Raw genomic sequence first — 13,828 nt, forward strand, 5'->3', positions numbered from 1 at the left:
GCATATATAATATATAATGTTGTATAATATAATGATTATAATGATTAATATTTTGTGCAAACTTACATAAATGATATAAATGTACATGTAATATCATATTTTATAAATGTTGCATAATTATAAAAAATAAAAGTATTTAATGCTCTATATTTTTTAAAATCTCTTAAGACATATGAATAAAAAAACAATTAAAATATCTAAAGAAGAAAAAATTTGTTTTTTTTAAATCAAATATTTAACATTAATAAAATAGTAAAATGTTATTGATTTTTAAAAATTTTAAGAAATGAAGACATTTTAAAAGGACTAAAACTTATGTTAGCGTGTGTAATGAATGTAATTTAAATGCTATTTCAATTAAATTTTGTGGTGCAGAATCCTGATAACATACATACAACTCCTTTGGATGGGGAGTTGTATATAATCGACCAACAACCCAATAAGTTAAATTTTCCCATTCAAATAACACTCCATGCTCCTTAACAGCAATTAAACTCTTATTAATGACAGTTTTGTCCACATCTGAGTTTAACATAGTTTTAAATCTTACTGTATTATGTAGCAATTTATGAATAATATGAACACATTTATTAAAATTAATAAGGAAATTAGGATTTTTTGCTAAATGTTCTAGTGGGTTTGAGGATAGAAGAATTCCTTCAATCATGTCCAAGTGTATATAATGATATAAATAATTCTTATCACCCACTGTCAATACTTTTGGTACTAAATATTCAGCTTGATTTAATAAATTTTCTCTTATATTAGATATGTCCATATTTAACATTCGACAATCATTCTACAATAATATACTTTATGTAAATTGTCTAAGATAACAGAATAATGGAGAACAAATATTTTAATAAATTTATTATATTGATTACCTTATACACATCAAGATCAGAATCGCTATCATCAGAATATCTTGATCTACTAACAATTTTCTCTCTTGTTGCTCGTCTTCCTAATATAGGCAATGCTTCATCGCTTATTTCACTAATTCCACCAGTTCCTTGACTTAATGAATCCTCTGACGTATGCAAAGAGTATACTAAAGTAAGATAAAATTGTATTTTTTTAAAATTTGTATTACATGTACATATTATTACATGTATACTATATGTATACTACATAATCGAAAATAATAAAAACAAATAATTTTATTTACCTGATCCTAAAATTACAGGACATTCTTCTGTATTACGTTTTTTTAGAATTGAAGGTATTTCTTGAGATCTTTTGTTAATACTTAAAGTATGAGGTGGTTTGACAGATAAATTTTGCACATCTGTTGATTTTATGAGACCTAAAATATTCTCAGCGATACTAGATGATGGTTTTACAGGCACAGGATCTTCATAAGTTATTACTTCAGGTCTAGTATTTGATGAAATCCATTTAGCTGCTAATGTTGTTACCCCTATTTTTTGTATATGCTTTAAAGTCTCCTGAGCTTCTTCTACATAAAATATATCTGGACCTATAGTTTCGCTGCATCTATAGAAACATTTTTAAATGATGCATACAAAAGTTTTAAGAGAATGACTAAGTCAATAAAAAGTATAATAGAAGCTATAAAAAATTACTTTGCAGTACATCCACCAGATTCTAGAAGAACTGCTAATAAATCATGTCCATAACCAACAACGAGTAAGTACCATTTTCCATTGAGAACAAATGGTTGATTATTTTTGTTTTCTATATCGTTACGATTACATGAAGAAGGATATACTTTTTTCCAAATAACAAGACTCTTTACAGGTTCGTTATTTATCAAATTTAAAATACAATTTTGCCTAAGATAAGATTCTACTTCAATTAAATCACTGTGTGTTAAATGAGATCCAAGAAGATAATGTTTATGATAAATACAACTACCCAAAATTGTATATAACCTTTGACAGTCCATAGGATCTTCATTCTGAAAGCATAATATTATTTTTCATCATTATTTATTTTCTCTTATTATTTCATTATACAATACATACCCAATCTCTGTAATCCATGGCTTCCATTTCACTTAAAGCTGCATCAATTTGAATTTGTGCATCTCTTGATAACTCTATAAAATTTGCAACTGAAAAGGTGCTTGTAAATTTGTAACTTTCCATACTTTCAATATCATTATGAATCTCCATACATGAGGTGGTTAATCCTGCATTGTTTGCATAACTCTTTATGTCTAATAATCGTTCAATAACTAAAATAAAGAAATGATCTAAAGAAGAATGAGTTTCTTCAGGTGTGAAACATTTTTTCAGTGACTGATATGCAAATTCTAATGTTCTCACTATATCACATGATAAATTGACAGCTTCTTCAAGGCTACAACTAGAAATATTAAAAACAATTTAAACCGAATACATATGTATATTTATATTTATTTATTCTTATATAAATTATAGTCTACCATTTTTTTGGTAATGCCATTAAAAATAGTTCATCATTTCGAGGTGTGTATACAACATGAATTTCCTCTTCTGCTATCTGTATTGTTGTACTATAAAAGTTGTACTATAAAATATGATTGCATATATGTTATAAAGATTATGTATTTATATGGAGTAATAAAACCATTCAATTATACCTTGTAGGTTGTAGGCCTCCAATTCCTGGTAGTAAATGATTAAGGGTTATAAAAGCTCCTCTTGCTGTGCACAAAATAGAATGCATATTTTTGCTTTCGGACCGAGGAAATGCATATAAAACACCTTGTAGTTCAGGTCCCACTTCTGAAAGTTCTGTGGTTTGTAGATATAATACACCAAGTGGATAATCTACTATTGAATGCATTAAATCTTTACTTTCCTCTTTATTCAACAGTCTTTGTACCAATACAGATTGCTAATGACAGAAAACATCATGCTTTTAGTTCTATAAATTCTCTAAATTATATATATATTATCTAAAATTGTAATTACTTTAGGACAATTTAATCCAGACAATGTTGCTGTAACATCAACACCTGCAACTCTTTGTAATTCTAATGTTACCTAAACAAAAAATGAAAATTGATTATGATAAAGTATTTTATATTTTCACAAGATAATAACAATATAAATTTATAATATGTACTAGATTTTAATTCTTACATTTGTTGAAACAGTTATTTCAGATAATATGTGATCCAAATTTTGATATGTAACATTATTTGAATTCACACTTCGTAGCCAATCTCCAATTTTAATATTTTTATTTTTCATTGCTTCTCCATCTGGTATAAATCCAGCAACCATGATACGTGTTTTGTCTGAAAAAACACCTGGGATAATTCCAAAATATGCTTCACACAATGTGGCTCTTCTTCCCAGTTTATGTCGTCTATCTGGATCAACCCATAGTATAACTTCGCGAATTTCACCTGCCTGCAAAATTCACAAAATAAATTTTTATATAAAGTATAGTATTATTATTATTGGGAATGCTCAAATTTTAATTGCAATCATTTACTTGAAAATCTCTAAAAGTGACTTCTTTAATTGTAGTTCCATCTTTTCCCGAATTTCCAATATTGTTTACTGTGATATTGAAATTGCCTTTTTTATTTCTTGTGCTCAAACGTTTACTCTCCTTACGTCTTATAAGTCGCATAAGTTTTCCAGCTCTAGTACTACGTCGTCGTATCAATTCTGGCTGAGAATCAAGTTTTGTTTCATTGAATGAAAATTGTTCATCATTTATATTGTCTACTAGAGATTCTATATAAATTAGTTCTCCGTTAGGGTTAATTTCTGATTCCCATTCTGCTGTGGAACTACATATAACAATTTATAACAATTGTAAAATTGCATAATAATGGTATATTCTAATAATATAAAAACGGCTAAAAAGTTAGTTACCTATCTGTATCTGAATAGTATGAACCAGTACTTGATCCACTATCACTTGCCCACCAATCATGTTCATTATCATCTTTCACATTTTCTGAAGAAAACATTTGATCAATATATTTACATTGTGATTTCAATGACACAGTCTTAGAATTTCCTTCATCCATTTCTTTTAAAACCAATTATGAAGATTTATATAGTGAAAATGTTTTCAAGGCAGATTTACCAAGAAAACTGTTGTTAAATCTTTAGTATTTCCTCTCTGTTTATACAATAGCTTATATACTATATTTAAATTTATTTGATAAAAAAGAAATTATATTAACGCTTTAATATTAAGTTTTAAAGAGAAGGTATCTAAACTATCGCTATATTCTATTTTAACACAAACTACCTATATCTTGTTTAATTAAATCATTTTCTTGAAGAGGTGATCTGTAAAGTTTAATGTCGGCGTTGGCACTCGAAAGGTGGGGAGATTTACTACAACTTTCATCTTTACCTAGCAGTAGAAAGAATTTAGGAAGTACATAATGTGAGAATAAATTAAACAAAAGAGTTTATTATTTACTATATTTTTCCTTTTGCCAATTTTTTACAGTCTAATTAAAAAGAATAAAAATTCCAACAATGTTATTTATTTCATTTCATGTCAAATGTTTTTACAAAAACAACATATAAATTAAAAGAACCGTGCTAACACGGTTAGCTGGAACTGGGCAGAGGCTGGAGCTTTAGATTCGTAACTCGTAACCGAGTAGCTCTCACTCTTCTCGGCCCTTCACCGCAGTTTGAATCCGAATTCCGGTCGATTTTCAACTGGCACTTCTGCAACTTCATTTCTTCGTAGTTGTATTGTGCTTATTTTTAACGCGGTTTATGATGATTCGGAAGCCACTTAAAACTATAAATCAACCAAAGACAAAGAAAAAGGGTAAAAAGATACCAAAAAAAAGAAGGAAGAGATGCCAAAAGATAAAGGCAAGAAGTTCTTTTCAGTGTTATGCTTTTTTCAATTACTGACCCGAAGGAAGAAAAACAAACTAAACTAAATCTCTAATTTAAAAATATTTCGATACTTATTTCAGATACTCGTTTCAAATTTACTTTGGCTTTATTTCAGTTTAGAGAACATAAAATTATTGACTTTTATTATATATTATGATAGTTTTCAATGCATAGAATCTAAAAATGCAAGTCTTAATTTTAAGAATCTACAGGTCGAAAGTTATATATATGTAAAGTTGAGCTTTTTAGCGTATTTTACACCTTACTTTGACGCCATTTTGATTTCTATCCATAATTCGTCTAAATAATGGAGTCGCCGTCTATACATAAATGCACGTGGGTAACAACCATTTTGCGACGGGATTTTAAGTTATGAATATTGATTTTTTATTTTAAATATATTAATAAAAAAATAAATAATAACATAAAAAATTATATCACTATTTTTCACATTTATTAAAATACGAGTTATTAGTCATTTATTTGATTAAGAAGTAATATATAGAAGTAAATTACTTCGTCTGTTAGTATAAAAATATTATCGAATCGATTGCTTAAGTCTAGACGCAACAGATTTTATTTCATTCGTATCTTTCTTCTTGTGTGGATCAGGTAGGAAACATTTCCATAATCTTAAGGTTTCATCAGCTCCTGCACTAAGTATTGTAGTACCATCTGGAGACATTGCTAAATGTAGAACGCGACTAGAATGACCTGTAAGTTCTGCGACCTTCGTCATTGCGGGGTATTTCCAGATTGTTAACTGATTCTGTGCATATCCATGACCAGATACAATCTCCTTATACGTTGTAGACCAAAGCAAAGAACATACTTGTGACTTCGTATCTACCATATTTAAACATGCACCTGTTGAATAAATATTTGTAAAAAGATTTTTGATTTCATTAGAATTGTTATTACTGTTGGTTTTACTGTGTACAATGAATATACACAATTGATGCTTTCTTCACCTGTATTACAATTCCAAAATCGTATAGTTCTATCAGCAGTACCACCTCCACTAGCAAGAATATTATTCTGCCAAGGACACCATGCAAGTGCTTTTACAGCAGCTTGATGTTGATTTAATGAATAAATTGGTTGTGTGTTTGTATGACTTTGTACAGAGATTGATGGCCATATTTGAAGCATATTATCATTACCACCACTTGCTAAATACTTTCCATCAGGTGACCACTTTAAACCACATACTTCTTGAGCATGTGCATTAATTGTTGATATTAAGTGATCCCTTTGCCTAACATCATGGTGTACTATTTGTCCTGCTCTATATAAAGGGTATAATTAAAATTTTGTCATCAATATGTATTATGAAATTTCATACCTGCAACCACTCGTCAAAACATGTGAATTCCAAGAAAGAGAACCTACTCTGGCCGCATGACCATTCATTACACGTACTCTTTTTATTTGACTACAATCCCATAATTCTGTATTTCCCACTGTAGTACCTACAGCTAAATAGGGACCTTCTTGAATCCATGCAACAGAACAAACATAATCATTGCCACTTAATTCAAGCAACTGTTCAATAGTCCCTGTTGCTGCATTCCACAAATATACACTAGCACCTAATGCTACAGCTAGAATATTATTTTCCGACCAATCAATTAAATTTAAATCTGAAATGTTTCCAAATTTTCATAATTGTTTGGTAACAATATATATTAAACATCTATATATTAAACATATATTACAATAATCATCAACAATTTCTGGAGCATCCAGTATTCTATCAGGAGTTTGTGGTATATATCTTGTAGAAGCTTTTATGCTTGCTGGTGTTTTACTTTGGCTATACACAACACGCAATGGATTTTGATAACCCTCTGGAGGGGCTGGTGCTTTATTTTGATAAGACAAAACTCTCATCTGATTAATATCACCACCATGTAAATTTTCTCCCATGAGTCGTTGCATTTCCCTTTTGGAAGGACTTATATTGTCTACTTTCTCTTCATTTTTTTCTGTATTTGGTTGTTGTTGAATCTGAAATTGAAAGATTTTATATTTAAAATATTGCTATCTACTATATCAAGATAATAAAATTTATATTAAATAATATACATTTACCTTATAATAACCAAGATCAAAATTAGTAGTTGCTCTTGAAGGAATAAATCTATCACCACCACTAGGTGTCTTAGCTGGTGTAGAAGCACGACCTAATTAGATAATATTTAAAAAACTATGTAGAACTGTTTCTATATATCACTATATATTATTTATATATGTAGACAACAATTACTCTATTTCTATATTATAGATATTCTAAACTATAAAAGTGACTTCATACTTGGAGATTTCTTAGAAGTTTTAGATGGTGTTTTCTTCATTCGAGTGTCACTCTTTTTCGTTGGTGTTTTTCCTGTAGTACTATTTGCAAATGATCCGTTCGTAATTTTTCGTGATGAATTAATACTAAGGTTGACACTGTACACATGAATTATTTTAGTAATAAAATATATTTTATTTTGCTTCTAATAATAAAATAAATATGAATTAATAAAGTAGTACCTGGAATTTGATGTTTCTAAACATTTTTTCTGCCAACGCGGAAGTGGCCCCTTAATAGTTTCATCCATGCGAGTTAGATTATTTATTTCTTTCATATATTTTAAGTGAGACATGATGAAAATGTTTAAAATTAACCAATAATGATTTATTTTAAAAATATGAAATACTTTGTAATATTATTGCATTTTAAGCAATTAAATTATTAGACTTCTAGTTAAGATTTATTAAACGACAAATTTACTTGTAAAACGAAAAGAAGCATTAATATATAGAATTATGAAAAAATATTATAATGCCGCGTTAGGAAACACCAAATTCTCCATTCACACAACTCAATGGATTTTAAACGAATGAGTAAATAAGTACTAGCTAAAGGTACTCAATATTTACAAAGTCCGTTAAAATTTAAAAGTCTTTGTATAATAATTCTCCAATAGAGGCCGCACTACGAATCAAGGAGCATTTTCAAGAATGAACCACGATGAACATAGAACAGTAATCAACTTTGTTGAACAGAAAATAATTTGAAATAAATTTACGATTATTTATATTTTTATTTTTTATGTGTAATATAATATATTTAGATTTAAATTAAATATATAAAAGTTTTTACAAAAAAAGATGTAATATAAAAGTTTCTGAAAATTCAAATTGAAATTCATATTATTATTTTAATTATAAAAATTGCTTTATAAATTGGAACTGTCATAAGATTGTAAATTATATGATTATTTTATGAAATATATAGGAAAACAAATAAAAATCAATCAATTTCTATTTATGTAAATACATTAACTTTTTAATTTTTACATTAATCTATAAATAATCACAACGAGAATATATGTAAGACATTATAAAGTGTATGCATTTTTATAATTCCAGAATTATTTTACAGTTTTTAAATATTTTTACTTTATCCGCACTTATTACATATACATTCTATTCAGAAAAGATGCTTAATATCCAAAAAAGTTTTCAAGGCAGTTGATGTTGAAAATTTATTGTGTACTATCTTATCTATCTGAATCATATCTTAGCTATGATATAAAAGATAGGGCAAATGCAAAATCGATTTTCTAGGAAATTAAACCTTTAGTAAAAAAATTATCTACACATTTTGATTTATTTTTACATAAGGAATCACACTTTCTGTGTACCATACAATACAATATTTCCAGTCTTATTCTATATATTGCTTATATACATGAATACATTATTATTTGTATAATACTATAAACACAGTTTCTGAAATATTGTAGATATTTTTAAAGATCAAAATAATTTTAACTTTTTTATACATTACAACTTATCACACATACTTCTTTTCATTTAACAAAGCGTTCTTTAACTTTTCTTCAAGTAAGTAGCATTGTTCTTGATGTTCTTTCAAACGATTTTCAATTTTTTTTGAAATATGGTGCACTTCCATTACTTGACTACGACTATTTTCACAAAACGTTGCTAATGGTTCAAGTTCATACTTGCTTTCTTGAAATTTATTTAACTTCCGTTTCTTTACCGCTGGTTCATTAATATCGATTGTTTTCTTATTTTCTTTTTCAGTCTCTTGAACATTAATATTTTTTGGTACAATTTTATATTCGGTTAATAGATTAGACTTTAACCACCATGGTAAAGTTCGAAAACATTTCAAATAATTCTTATTGTAAATTACTTTCAAATCTTTAGCAAGAAGATATATTTTTTGCTTAATAACATATAACAATACATCGATAAAATTCGACACAGTTGAAATTCCAGTTGTAATAAACAGATTACTCAATATATTATCAGATATTTCATCACCAGAAGTAAATAATGCTTCTTGACAATAATTTGTTATATATTGACGAAGTATGATACTATTATTTATAGGCCATGGATACCTAGAATACATATTAATAAATTGAATTAAATATGAAAACAGTATTAAATATAATATAAAATATTTATGATACTACTTACTTCCACTGAGGCAACTTAAAGCTAGACATTACTCTTTCTAATTTTGCTTTATACTCTTCACTTTTCCAAACATCATCAAAATGTTCATAACTACATGGCATCATATAGTGATTTTTAACGAACTTTCTAAACTCTGGAGCAAATTTTGTATACATAAAAGATTCAGGGTCTAAGATTATGTCTATTACATGAGAAACTGCTTCATTATGTAAATCAATTATAAATTTAGGCTTCTCCAGAGCATGTAATAATTTTTCATTGAAGAACGAATTATCATATATTCTGTAAAAATTACAAAATGTTATAAAAAATTACATAAATTTATAATAATTAATATTCTTTAATTACAATACCTTAGCCATAAGTCTTCTGTTAAACAAGTATTATAAATATTTTGTAAATAATCCATTTCTAGTGGATTCTGAGGTGATTTGTTAATGGACAACCAAAGAATTGCACTTTGTGTTAAATTTAAAATTGTTTTCTCATTTAAATTTTTTTCATGTATGATTGTGTACACTGACAGATATCCAGATTTCAAAAATTGTTCTAAAGTAGAAATAATTTCTTTATCTTGAGTTTGAAATGTTGAGTCACCCAAAATAAGAAATACAAGTGGTATAGGCATCAGCCTGTCTCTGGATAACACAATTTTTGTTAAACGTTTTACAATAAATTTAATTTCTTCAGAAGCATCTGCTGCAAATAAAAGAGCATCTGATCCTATTAAATGATGATTACTAATCAGGCCTTCAAAATGTCTAATACAAATATGTAATGTTTCACTTTGATTTGGTTGATACAATTTTATAATAGGATCTGCAGAATAATCCTCAGGGCAAAGATACTGATTCATTATTTTTTTATAATGCCATAAAATTGTTTTGTTATGTAAGTTTGGCCAAGAAATAATTAATTTCCAATAACAATTGAAATGTATGTCAATGTTTAAAGATTTCAAGTGTTCTTTAATACCAATGTGGATTATAACAGTAATTGGTGCTAAAGACTCAGAATAATATTTAATATCTCTTATCTCTTTGTACTTTTTGCACATGCTTCTAATAACTAAATCTTGTTCCGTAGTGTACAATAATTTTGCACATTGTTCGCTAGTATGTTTTTGCAACCATACAGGTGTATTTTCTAATGCTGTTCTTTGTTGTTTTTTCTTCAATGCATTAAATCTCCATTTATTGAAATATTTTACAATTACTCTATTTTTTATTTTCACTGATATTTCATGTAATTTTCGTGCATTAACAATTTCCTTCTGTAATAAATTATCACAAATTTCAGAAGTTACCTCGTTAAAAATTTCATTACTGATATCCTCGCTAAAAGTGTTGTAAATATATATTTTATCTGTTTCTTCCTTTACTATAGCAGAACAATGTGCTTGTACTAGTTCTGTTTCTAAAGTGTTTAATATGTCTTTTGCAATATCATTAATCTCTTGCATCCTTTTAATAGATTCTTGTTCTTCTAATTTTAACTTTCCAGTTTTCTCTTCTTGTGGAACTTGCCTTTTTACAAAGAAATTTGACGTTTCATTTGGTATAGTTTTACCCATGAGAGTTACAGGATTTACAATGTTTGATGATTTTGAAATAGTTTGTACATTCGAGTATGTACTAGAAAATACTGTGGAAGATGTAGGATTTTTCATATATATATTTCCTTGTGACATCCCTGAAAATATGCTTTTATTTGTTACTGTTGCAATATCATTGTCTGATGGAGGTTCAAATTGCTTGGAGAATAAATTAGAAGTTTTAGAAGTTGTTGGTGTTACATTCGATACATTAGACAAAATGGAAGATTCATTTGATTGTTGTGCTGATACAAAACTAAATATCCTTGAATCTTTCTGATTTCCTATCTTTGATGTTATTAATTTTGAATTTGTATTTATTTGAAATTTATTTATTTGTGTCTGAGATTTAGAGACACAGGAGGTATTAGCATTGGATTTCATGGCTAAAAGATTTGTATTAGCTTCAGTGGTTGAAACAGTCTTTAATGTAATTGTGTGTTCAGTAGTAAGCACATTTTCATTATTATTTTGACTTTTCTCAGACATTGATGTGGATTGCTCATTGTGCATTATATCTTCATCTATAAACTCATATGGATCAGTTGATGAAGAAACAATACTTTTATTTTGATCTTCTGCATTAATAGAATCAGGCATTAAGTAACCATGTGAATCAAAACTATTGTGAGGTTTATGATACTTATAAGCTTTTTCTGGCATTTTTCCTCCTGCTATACATTCTCCAATAGATAAACGTTGCATAATTCTTTTAGAGTCTATTAAATTGCATGCTCTTTTTTGTTTTATATGTAATACAGGCATGGTAAAGTTATGTCTGTTCAATAATACATGTAAGCCATCTTCTGAAACATTTAATCCCACTTGTTCACAAAAATATATAGCTTCATTTTCATCCTCAAAACCTAAAGTATCTATTAATTCATATAATGGATATGCTGTCGACGCAGTCCTGCAATAAGCCTTGACTAATACTGATAATGCTTTTAATCTCACTTGATAAAAATATCTGAGTAAGATGCACGCATTTAAATATGTAGTTTCCTGAACAAGTTTAAAGAATTTATAATAATTATTAGACTCAAGAGCAGAATATGTATCTAATGCAAACTGGACTTCTGATGATTTTTGTATGTTGTTTGGTAGTCTTTGCAAATCCCACATAAAATTGCCATTGTTTAAATTCAATAAAATAATATATGCACGAAATTCAGGTTCATTTTTACAGCTAATTTCTTTTACTCTTAAATCATGATACATGTACTTTAATGATTGTAAGCATTTTGTTAAATTGTCAGAATTAATTTTTTTATCAAAAACAGATGGTTGTTCTGCACAAAGTCTCTCTGAACATACTATATGAAACCTAGCACATTGTTCAACTAACTCTACACTATCAATGCAACATAGCTCTTGCTGTGTTATATCTTTCCGAATTCCTCTTGTTCTATCCCATAAAAAATGATACCATTCTCCCAAGTTTGTACCCTGTTGGTCACAAAGATTTACTATCTCGTGAAGTAAATAACTCATAGTCATTTTTAAAGATTTTACTGGTCTCAATTCATGTGCCATTGGTTCTTCTTGATCTGCAGAAGATCTAGAATATTGTTTAACTGCAACCATGTGATTTATTCTATATTCATTGATTTCAAGCTGTTCATACAATGCCACTTGTCTTTTTGACTCACGCATTAAACGTTCTTTTTCAGGACACATATCAGGACATGTTCCAATCATTATTTTAGCTGCTGCTAATGTATGTGATTTAATTTGTCTCATCCTTATAAGTCGATCTCTTGCTTCTAATACCTTATACTTGTCTTCAGAGGTATATGCAGGTTGTTGAATTATATTTTGTAATTCTTCGATACTAGCATTTGGTAATAAATCAGATATTTGACTTTCAGCTTTAAGTTTTTCAGCTTTTGCAGATGTTTTCTCTAATCTTGTAAATGACTTTGACATACTTTTCGACTGTAATATTTTATGTCTTTTAGCCAAAGTCTCATCAAAATTATTTCTACTATGTAAATTATGCTCAAGATTTGTCATAGCATCTAACTCTGATTTAATTTCATCGTCAGATGATTTAAAAAAATTAGATACAATTTGTGATACATTGTAAATCTTGTTTTTTTGTAAATCTTTCTTTTTTGTAGGGGATTTTGGTGGAACGGATAATTTTGTCCATTCTACATTAAATTTTTCTCCTAAATATTCACCACTTTTACTATAAGCTATATTTGCTTCTTCCTTAGTAGTATAAATAACAGTAATTATTTGTTTTCTGGGACGAATAGTAATTTTTGAAAGATTCCCAAATTGAATAAAATATCGTTTTGCTGTTGCTTTTGTAAGTAATGATTGAGGTACATTTGTGCATGTTATTGAATTTTCTGGATTAATTTTAGTAACTTGTGACCTGGAATTTCTTTTTAACTGCTCAAACATTGCAGTATCTTTAAGTGCTTGAGCAAATACATTAACAGCTGGTTTGTAATAATTTCTTGATATTTTCGGCTTATATTGCTTTTCATATATATCCGATTGAAGAGTGGATATATCTTGATTATGAGATTGCGTTGCTAAAATTGGCATAGCAAAGGTAAATGAATTTCTCCTAATATTGGCTGCATCTGATATTTGTTCAAAATCAATCCCAGGGTTAACAGGTCTAGGAGGACTAAGTACATGTGGTTCAGAAAATATAAATGTTTTGGAAATCATACGTTCTGTCGAAAATATATCCCTCTGAATGTCTTCTTTACACTCCATCTTTTCCCCTTTCCTGTCCAAATTTCATTCAGTGAATGTCAAAAACGTTATTCCAAACTACAACCGCCTTCTAGTTACTAACGGCGACATGTCTAATGTAGCTATAATCACAATTACATAAACAGCTCTCAACATTCATACACCAAAAGAAGAG

At 28.2% G+C, this 13,828-nt stretch overlaps 3 protein-coding genes across 3 annotated transcripts; all 3 read right to left on the reverse strand.

The window, feature by feature from the left end:
* Positions 1 to 271: 271 nt before the first annotated feature.
* On the reverse strand, positions 272 to 4,406 carry LOC117211584 (protein inturned). The gene is made up of 11 exons (XM_033455609.1): positions 3,840 to 4,406; positions 3,451 to 3,754; positions 3,093 to 3,365; positions 2,922 to 2,993; positions 2,588 to 2,844; positions 2,411 to 2,500; positions 1,989 to 2,331; positions 1,587 to 1,921; positions 1,169 to 1,497; positions 885 to 1,051; positions 272 to 799 (listed from the first exon to the last, which is right to left on the reverse strand). Exons 1-11 carry the CDS (start codon positions 3,995 to 3,997, stop codon positions 314 to 316), a joined length of 2,814 nt encoding a protein of 937 aa, XP_033311500.1. The 5' UTR covers positions 3,998 to 4,406; the 3' UTR covers positions 272 to 313.
* Positions 4,407 to 5,272: 866 nt separating this feature from the next.
* LOC117211586 (cell division cycle protein 20 homolog) lies at positions 5,273 to 7,733 on the reverse strand. Its single transcript, XM_033455612.1, has 7 exons — positions 7,377 to 7,733; positions 7,156 to 7,292; positions 6,933 to 7,024; positions 6,557 to 6,848; positions 6,184 to 6,481; positions 5,810 to 6,126; positions 5,273 to 5,705 (listed from the first exon to the last, which is right to left on the reverse strand). The coding sequence occupies exons 1-7, from the start codon at positions 7,487 to 7,489 to the stop codon at positions 5,377 to 5,379; spliced, it is 1,578 nt and encodes a 525-aa protein (XP_033311503.1). The 5' UTR covers positions 7,490 to 7,733; the 3' UTR covers positions 5,273 to 5,376.
* Positions 7,734 to 8,477: 744 nt separating this feature from the next.
* Positions 8,478 to 13,674, reverse strand: LOC117211583. The gene is made up of 3 exons (XM_033455608.1): positions 9,695 to 13,674; positions 9,342 to 9,623; positions 8,478 to 9,262 (listed from the first exon to the last, which is right to left on the reverse strand). Exons 1-3 carry the CDS (start codon positions 13,672 to 13,674, stop codon positions 8,686 to 8,688), a joined length of 4,839 nt encoding a protein of 1,612 aa, XP_033311499.1. The 3' UTR covers positions 8,478 to 8,685.
* Positions 13,675 to 13,828: the final 154 nt, after the last annotated feature.

This window comes from Bombus bifarius, unplaced genomic scaffold, assembly GCF_011952205.1.
Source record: "Bombus bifarius isolate JDL3187 unplaced genomic scaffold, Bbif_JDL3187 scf7180000008239, whole genome shotgun sequence".
Taxonomy (NCBI): Eukaryota; Metazoa; Arthropoda; class Insecta; order Hymenoptera; family Apidae; genus Bombus; species Bombus bifarius.

What these genes read in the sequence shown, in the direction of transcription:
- LOC117211584 (XM_033455609.1), bottom strand. Translation starts at nt 3,997, where the DNA reads ATGGATGAAGGAAATTCTAAGACTGTGTCATTGAAATCACAATGTAAA. An exon ending in AAATAACTGTTTCAACAAAT is followed by an intron (nt 2,994 to 3,092) that starts GTAAGAATTAAA and finishes TTTTTTGTTTAG; the next exon opens with GTAACATTAGAATTACAAAG. An exon ending in ATGGCATTACCAAAAAAATG is followed by an intron (nt 2,332 to 2,410) that starts GTAGACTATAAT and finishes TAATATTTCTAG; the next exon opens with TTGTAGCCTTGAAGAAGCTG.
- LOC117211583 (XM_033455608.1), bottom strand. Translation starts at nt 13,674, where the DNA reads ATGGAGTGTAAAGAAGACATTCAGAGGGATATATTTTCGACAGAACGT. An exon ending in ACAGAAGACTTATGGCTAAG is followed by an intron (nt 9,624 to 9,694) that starts GTATTGTAATTA and finishes TAATTTTTACAG; the next exon opens with AATATATGATAATTCGTTCT. An exon ending in TTTAAGTTGCCTCAGTGGAA is followed by an intron (nt 9,263 to 9,341) that starts GTAAGTAGTATC and finishes TATGTATTCTAG; the next exon opens with GTATCCATGGCCTATAAATA.
- LOC117211586 (XM_033455612.1), bottom strand. Translation starts at nt 7,489, where the DNA reads ATGTCTCACTTAAAATATATGAAAGAAATAAATAATCTAACTCGCATG. An exon ending in TTAGAAACATCAAATTCCAG is followed by an intron (nt 7,293 to 7,376) that starts GTACTACTTTAT and finishes TCATGTGTACAG; the next exon opens with TGTCAACCTTAGTATTAATT. An exon ending in AACTTCTAAGAAATCTCCAA is followed by an intron (nt 7,025 to 7,155) that starts GTATGAAGTCAC and finishes TTATCTAATTAG; the next exon opens with GTCGTGCTTCTACACCAGCT.